Source organism: Primulina tabacum, chromosome 8 (genome assembly GCF_025594145.1).
Source record: "Primulina tabacum isolate GXHZ01 chromosome 8, ASM2559414v2, whole genome shotgun sequence".
In the NCBI taxonomy this organism is placed as follows: Eukaryota; Viridiplantae; Streptophyta; class Magnoliopsida; order Lamiales; family Gesneriaceae; genus Primulina; species Primulina tabacum.
This window is the reverse complement of record NC_134557.1, coordinates 14,826,439-14,834,462: the sequence shown is the minus strand read 5'-3', so window position 1 is coordinate 14,834,462 and position 8,024 is coordinate 14,826,439. Positions and strand designations below refer to the sequence as shown.

At 37.8% G+C, this 8,024-nt stretch overlaps 1 protein-coding gene across 3 annotated transcripts; it reads left to right on the top strand.

Annotated features, from left to right (window-relative positions):
• Positions 1-2,496: 2,496 nt before the first annotated feature.
• LOC142553810 (chaperone protein dnaJ A6, chloroplastic-like) lies at positions 2,497-8,004 on the top strand. Of its 3 annotated transcripts, none has more exons than XM_075664315.1 (8): positions 2,497-2,622; positions 3,156-3,324; positions 3,763-3,886; positions 4,431-4,488; positions 5,951-5,993; positions 6,554-6,602; positions 6,702-6,782; positions 6,945-8,004. In XM_075664315.1, exons 2-8 carry the CDS (start codon positions 3,218-3,220, stop codon positions 7,785-7,787), a joined length of 1,305 nt encoding a protein of 434 aa, XP_075520430.1. In that variant the 5' UTR covers positions 2,497-2,622; positions 3,156-3,217; the 3' UTR covers positions 7,788-8,004. The 3 variants fall into 3 exon arrangements, with proteins under 3 accessions (XP_075520430.1, XP_075520432.1, XP_075520431.1); XM_075664317.1 differs by having other exon boundaries at positions 2,535-2,622; positions 3,218-3,324; XM_075664316.1 differs by lacking the exon at positions 2,497-2,622 and adding an exon at positions 3,024-3,090 and having other exon boundaries at positions 3,218-3,324.
• Positions 8,005-8,024: the final 20 nt, after the last annotated feature.

The window sequence follows — 8,024 nt, the reverse complement described above, 5'->3', positions numbered from 1 at the left end:
TCGATTATGATTAACGTACAGTACGGTCCCTTCATCTCATATATCCGATCGAATCTGCAACCATTGGTTCATCGATGGTTGCATAATAATTCGATAACTATGTGATAACTATAATAGTGGCATCGCGTTACATCTCGCACTCTGGCCAGAGATTCCATGCACTATTATTTCATCAGATCACATAGGATATCCACACCCGTAGGTGAGCGGTGAATCCCCGACTACAATGCACTGGCTCCTATATGTGCCGCAACTATACCCAACCTCGCCACCTGATGACTCTCCTGGAGCCGGTAAACGAGTCAAAGCACAGCCCTAGCATATAGATCCTCAGTGTTGTCCCGGGTCGTAAGGACTAATGGTGTACAATCATAACCACAGACTTATCCTCTCGATGAATGATAACCACTTGGAAAGTCCGAGGGAGGGTTGTTCGGTATAATCATCATATGACTACCCATCTGTATGTTTGGACATCTCTATGCCCTTACCAAGAAACGCAGTACGCCTGCCACTGCCATGCGCGCGCATCTGCGCCGGCTACTGTTCACGCGCAATTTTTTTTTTTTTTTCGATTTTCGTCTCTTACACGTTCCGACTACTCGTTTTATGTTCTTTCAACATATGATGAACTTGTTTCGAGTTTAATTCAGAACCACCGAACTTAATATTCATTCATTAAGTTTGGTTCTTCGTTTCGAATTTTTCCAATCAAACATATTGCATAATTTTCATTCATTAAGCATCAAATTTTCCAACATAAATTATATAATTTATTGGTCGTTACTACTTACAAAAATTTATTGGATATATAATTTAAGCATTTAAATTTAGATTTTCAGTGGAAGGAAAAATTAAATAGACATTTTGGCTGATTGAGTTGAACATGACATCGAAAAACTCCCTTGCAATTTCGTCGTTAATTGGCCGCAAACTAAGAATGGTCGATTTTAACGCGCAAGATTTCTGAAACTGCGCAGCGCGCGCAGCCGCGCGACCTACTGTTCTCGCCCAACAATTGGCCAGAACATCGCGCGCATCCGCGCGAGAAGCTGCGCGCCTCAGGCACATCAATGCGCGCGCACCCGCGCGGCCGCGCGCATTGCTCTGTTCGTTGGCCATCGAACCAGAAGCAAGCGCGCCCTGCGCGATAATTGGCGCATACGCGCGCCTCCGCCTGTCCATATGCATCATCATAAAATCTAATTTCCAAATAAATTTGGTCCAAAAAGATCAATATTGGTCAAAGACCGCACCGCGTCGCGCCGGCGCGCGCGTGTGTTTAATTCACCGAGACCTAGCCTAGTAGTGTCTCCCCCTTCTAAAAGCTTTGGCACCCCTTGGGGCCCAAACCCTTAGTCCACACTAGAACTAATAAGGAGGAAAATCTTTCTCTAAGCTTCCAATGTGGGACAACCACATTTCCATTCACACTTCCATTTTATTCACATTTTCTCTAACACGATCGAGCTTCAAGCAGCTAACCTGCGGAAGTGGAGTATGACCCTAATCTCAATTAGTTTTATACATATAAAAAAATGAAACAAACCGAATTGAAGGAAGCCAGCAAGGTCCAATTACAGCTGCTAATTATGTAAAAATCTGCTAACAGAGTAAGAGTTTGGACATTATGTGTCCTAAGAAAGTAAAACGAGGTTGGACATTCTGTGTCCTAAGGAAGTTATATCAGAGGTTCAATTCAATAAGCTATACAGAAAAAAATTAGGAGGATGATCTAGTGAAAATACAGAACATAACAAGGCAAAGCAAGAACACTGCAATTTGCTTTCACTTCAATAAAAGCTAAAAAGATGTTGACAAAGATGTTGCAAGTGAGTGTAGATCATACGAGCTGATTGATCGCTTTCGTGTCCTCGGAAAATATTAATCGATAGGCAGAAACGTCACTATATTCTGTGTAGAAAAGAAGACTTTCTAAGATTATGAGCACATCTTCACACTTGAGTTATATTGCAAGAAAACCAGTATATATATCACAGAGTACCTAAAACAACAAAAAAATACCAAATCTCTACATGAAATTGTAAAAGCCTCAAGACCACCCAAGAAAGTGGCATTTGCATAATTGGTATTCCTATCGAAGATTAATAATAAGTTTTACGAATACCATTTTATAGTAAAAGATAATTTTAGAATCCTAAACCATCCCAGAAAGCTCAACTTGTATTTTCTAATGTCTATCAAAGAGAATGAACTTTGATCATTTTCATTTTTACATACCTGATATTTTCTAAGGTATTTTTTTTTATATTATTGGATTTGTACTTTTTAATTTATATTTTTTAACTTTCTATTAAGTATATACTACACATTTTGTTATTTTAATTTAAAAAATAAATAACAGTAAGAATTTATTTATATCATTATTTATTTCATTTGATTTAAGTAAAAAAATCTATATTTCATTTCATAATAATAAAGCTTTATTTTATAGTAAATAATAAACAAAATACAATTTTTTTAAAATTATTTTTGTGTACAAGGCAAAGGCGTAAGCGACTCTATCCCCTGGATTCCCCTCCCTCCAGTTCCTTTTGTTGGCTGCTCCCATTCCTCTCCGGCTGCGCTTTTCTCCTATTATCAGAGTGCCGAAGTTTAAAGGTACGAGATTATTCAATCACCAATTCGTATGTTTTCGAGTTTTTACTCAGAATTTAGAACGTTGTTCAGTCATACACAATCGGATGTGGGGCAAGAAAAGAAAAGAAAAAAATAGCTTATATTTTGTGTATTTTTTCTGAATGAGTACATTTCTTGTTAGGAATGTTATTTTTTAGTCTATTCAACGTGTTATTCTGGAGTCTACAGGAAAGAGAGAAAGAAATCCAGGCAAAGTTTGAATCTTTTTCTGAATTATTTTTTCAACTTCTTGTAAGTTTATCAATATTTTCTGAATTTAAGTAAAAAAGGAAGTAGTAGAGGTGATTAAATGTTAAACCTTTGTCCCAAAAGATTGTTATACTGAATTGGAAGTTGTATTTTTGTTGTTGATTTTTTTATCATTGATTGGCACAATATGGCCTTATGATTTCAGATAGCTGGAGTGACTTAAGTTTTCTATAGCTACAGGTTAACGAGTCTTAGATAATCTATATATGGGTTGGATTATATCTTCTATGTTATTGTGATTGCAGCTTGTCTTAATTTGGCTAAATCGTGCATTCCTGACCTTACTGTTTCAAATTTGCTTGTCAAGATGGCTATCATACCTTGCGGAAGCACACAGGTGAACTGGTGGGGAGTTCAGTCTCAAGCAGTTGTAAGAAACTCAGTTACGAGTAAATTATCAACATCTTCAGATATGTATGCCTTTTTCCCTTCAATTTTCTTCACATCAACTTACTTGGTACCATCTTCAGTTTTATTTGGTGCTGCATCTACCAAGAACGTTGTTCAATCTTGTGCTTCTGCATCTACAATATCCTTAATCTGGTCAATGTGTAATGTGGCAGTGTGATGGTCTCGCTGTCTCACCAACCTCTTGTCACTCGCTACTGATGTTATGTGCACATCGAATTTTCCAGGATTGTGCCGGTCTTTTTAGATGTCAAATTTTTCGTACATTTGAATGTATACTCATGCAATTTCACTCTATTCACTAAGACTCTTCAAGATGCTATGTACATCTTAGGATCCTTATACGACAAGGCTCAGATTTACCTCTTATTGCTTAAAGGTCCTTAAATAGATGTTATATCATTGCATGGTCATATGTTTATGGTATTGCTTTCTTCTGTGCAGGAGGCTGGCATCACAGAGTTCCACATTATTTTCTGAAAAATCATTGAACACTCTTTTTGGTTCATTGTCATACAACAGTTTAGCTTCGAAAAGAGGAGCCCGTCTCATTGTGAGAGCTGATAGAGTAAGATATCTGAACAATAATTTGTTTATTGTCGTGATGACCTCGTTTCATATTTTCTGATAAATTAGTTACATAGCACACATATGGCGTTCGTTATAAACTGCTTAGTTTGAATAATTATATGCTGTCAATCCAATCAAGTTGATTTAAGATTGGTAAAATTTTCTCAATAAAATCAAATTAAATTTAGTAAATTAATAAATTCCAACTTCGTTTAATTAATGGACAAAAAGAGTTATTCTAATAATTCAAATGGTGATATTTGAAAGAGATCGAAGGTCTCTTGCTGGTGACACAAAAGGTGACCTAAAAGCCTTATGTGGGGGCTGTTACTTGATATATGATGTATGAATATTTTAATGTCAACAACGGGTTAATAATTGAGAGTTTAGCAAAGGGCCATCCTGGAAGAGATTTTAGAGTGTGACTAGTGCAGCTAACCTTCTATGATAACTTCGCTACATGATTTATTTTTGTAGAGAAGAGAGTGGAGAATCCTTCCATTCTTCATGCTTTTCACATGTAAATAACATCTTACACACAGGATTACTATTCGGTGCTTGGTGTGTCTAAAAACGCCAGCAAGTCGGAGATCAAAAGTGGTGAGTGTTACCTTCGCTCTTTTTCGTTCTCTACTGTTATTCTTTTTCCTATTAATTTTAATATCCTTATTATCAACTAGTTCATGTCTCTGATGAAGCGACAAATCTTGTGAATTTCCTTCTGTCTCCCTTCACTTGAATATTTCACTCATATGTCAACAGCCTTTTTCTAAATTTGTTAAGATATTGTGTTAATATTGAGACTTGGATATGACTCAGTCCCAAAAGCTAGCTCAAGGAGAGATTGTTCAATTCCATATATACAACTATCAGAAACTCTATTCAACCGATGTGAGACATCTTAACACACGCCTCACGCTCAGGAATGAATAAATGAAGACATTAAGAGGTGACCCAACTATGGGCAATCCAACACATAACGGTGGGTCGGAGTTTTGATATCATATTAAGATTGAGACGTAGACCTAACTCGACTATGGGTAGTCCAACACATAACGGTGGGTTTGGGCTTTGATACCATGTTAGATTGGGACTTGGACCTAACTTAACCAAAAAACTAGCTTCAAGAGGAGGATTGTTCAAGTATATATATACAACTTTCAGTATCTCTATCCAACCGATGTGAAACATATTAACATATTATTGTACTCTGTCAACTTATCTGTAAGATAAAGGGAGAAGGGGTTATGCTACGACGACAATCACAAATACATAAAATATATGAAAAATTGAAAATGTATTAATATGGAAATCAAACAAAACTGATCCTCTCATTGTAATGAACATAAACCCTGCACCTTTTCTCAAGGAAATACTCAATCTATTTGCCCTTAGCCCAAGCTAGGACTAACAACAGAAAAGTTTCCTATCCCCAAACAACCCATTTCTATTTATTCCTCCCCCAAATCTAGTTTCTTACGGTTAATTCCAAATATAGGAGACTTGGGCCTTTGTTTCCCTTTTTGGTCTAGGTCCACTGTAATTGGATCCGTAACAGGTTCCTTTGCAATAAAATTGATTTTGCCAGTGCATTGTAATATATTAGAACTGGAAGATGCGAAAGTATAGCCTTGGCATTTGATTTCTATCTCACTATTTACATCACACATTGTTCAGTTTTCACGCTGAAAACTGATTTTCAAAGTTTTTTCATTGACCAAACTTTATTATGCTGTCTCCTCAATCAGTCGCTAATCGTTTTCGTTTTTCTTTGATTTGTGCTGCTTAATTTTTAGTTTTATTTTGAAATAACCCCTACAGAATCCGGGTAGAGTATCATCAGTTTTGTGATTTTATTCCATGAAGGCTGCTTGTAGATTTTGAATGAGTTCCTTGGGCAATATCTCTTTTGCTGTTTACATTTGGATTCTGTCCCTTCATCTGCTCCACAGTCCATTGGAAATGGGGATCCTCTCTGGGTTTTTAAATATGTTCTGTTAGTTTTTTATTTTTAAAGGAAACTTTAGAATTAGGTTTCATTAGTTATTCTTTTCTTTTTCAGTGTACAGAAAGCTTGCAAGAAGCTATCATCCAGATGTGAACAAGTAAGTTGTTCTACTGTGATTTTTATTGGTGTTCAACTATGATATTGATATTGTCTGGTTACTTTGGTTCTTGGTAAACAGTTAGACGAATATTTAACATGAATTTGAAACAAAATTTCAGAAGAAGACGTCGTTTCTTTCTGGTTAGGGCCTTATACCTTATGTAACGAAAAGGCCAAAATAATCAATCACCTTTCCTGTTGAGACCATCATATTTAATGAAACTATGGTTAAACCATTATAATTTTTTTTAATATCACAGTCCTGCAATCCTAGCAGATGCTAGAGAGTATCACAGAACGTTAGAAGCAGGTGTTTATAGTCCTTAAACAAGTCTTCGATGTCGGCGGAAGAAGCTCGCCCACATATATTACTGCATACATTTTCGTCGACCCTCTCAATGTCAATGTACAGGAACTTTATCATTTAAGACGATAAGTGTGTTGGTACGGAGGACTCTACATTAGCGTCATCATTCTATTGTTTCCCTTGTGATAAATGTCTTTGTATGATATGACAGGCACAATCTTGTTTATTAAAATTTTGTATTTCAACTGCAGAGAGCCGGGAGCTGAACAGAAATTCAAAGAGATTAGTAATGCTTACGAGGTACCATATTTCATCCTTGCTGTTCATGTTTGACAGTTGTGTAGGCTATGCTATGGTGGCTTGTAGAATCTGAAAAAACATTGGGTAATTTTTTTACAGGTTTTATCAGATGATGAGAAACGTTCCGTTTATGACAAATATGGGGAGGCTGGGCTTAAAGGCGCTGGCGCAGGAACGGGTGTAAGTCTTTTGTTTGTTGATTTTTTGCCCGATAGGAAAGTGAAAATCATAGAACAGGAGCCAAAAATTGCTTGTTTGAATAGTTGAAAACCTTGAGTTCAAACCTAGATAGTAGTTTGTTTTGTATATGAACACTTGAACGTATATTCCTTTCAATGACAGGATTTCAGCAACCCGTTTGATCTATTCGAGTCCTTATTTGGAGGAATGGGTGGCATGGGAATGGGAGGAAGAGGTTCTCAGAACCGAGCAACAGAAGGTGAAGACCAGATGTATAATCTGGTTTTGAATTTCAAAGAAGCTGTATTTGGTGTGGAGAAAGAGATTGACATAACGCGTCTCGATAGCTGCAGCACCTGTGATGGATCAGGGGCGAAACCGGGAACGAAAGCAACCAAGTGTACCACATGTGGTGGCCAAGGGCAAGTCGTAGCATCGGCAAGGACCCCGCTAGGCGTCTTCCAACAAGTCATGACATGTTCTGCATGTGGTGGAACCGGAGAAATCGCTACTCCATGCAACACATGCAATGGTGATGGTCGAGTGAGGAAGTCAAAGCGTATCAGCTTGAAAGTTCCAGCAGGGGTGGATTCTGGAAGTCGTTTGAGGGTTCGCTCAGAAGGAAATGCAGGACAGAGAGGGGGGCCTCCCGGAGATCTTTTCGTGATCATAGATGTTCTTGCTGACCCGGTTCTGAAACGGGATGACACCAACATCCTTTACACCTGCAAGGTTTCATATGTGGATGCCATTTTAGGAACAACAGTGAAGGTACCTACGGTAGATGGGATGGTTGACCTTAAAATTCCATCAGGTACTCAACCAGGAACGACACTTGTCATGGCAAAGAAAGGTGTACCCCTTCTCAACAGAAACAATATGAGGGGTGACCAGTTGGTGAAAGTTCAAGTTGAGATTCCGAAACGTGTAAGCGGGGAAGAAAGGAAGCTCATCGAAGAACTTGCTGAGTTGAGCAAGGCTAAGGCTCTCAACGGTAGGAGATAAATGGTGGTTTTCTCTACGCATTCTATAACCCATAATAATCGGGGCTAGTAATTTAGTTAATTAAGGCAGATGAGCAAATCTACTCAATATACTTGTAAGAACTTCAGGATTCCTACTCAGATGTACACTCTCGGTCGCACCTACGGATTCATCGTGATTCACACCGAGACTATAAGTCAATATAAATCAAATACTCAGCCACAGGGTGAATCCATCAGATTAAGTTACAAAAACTTG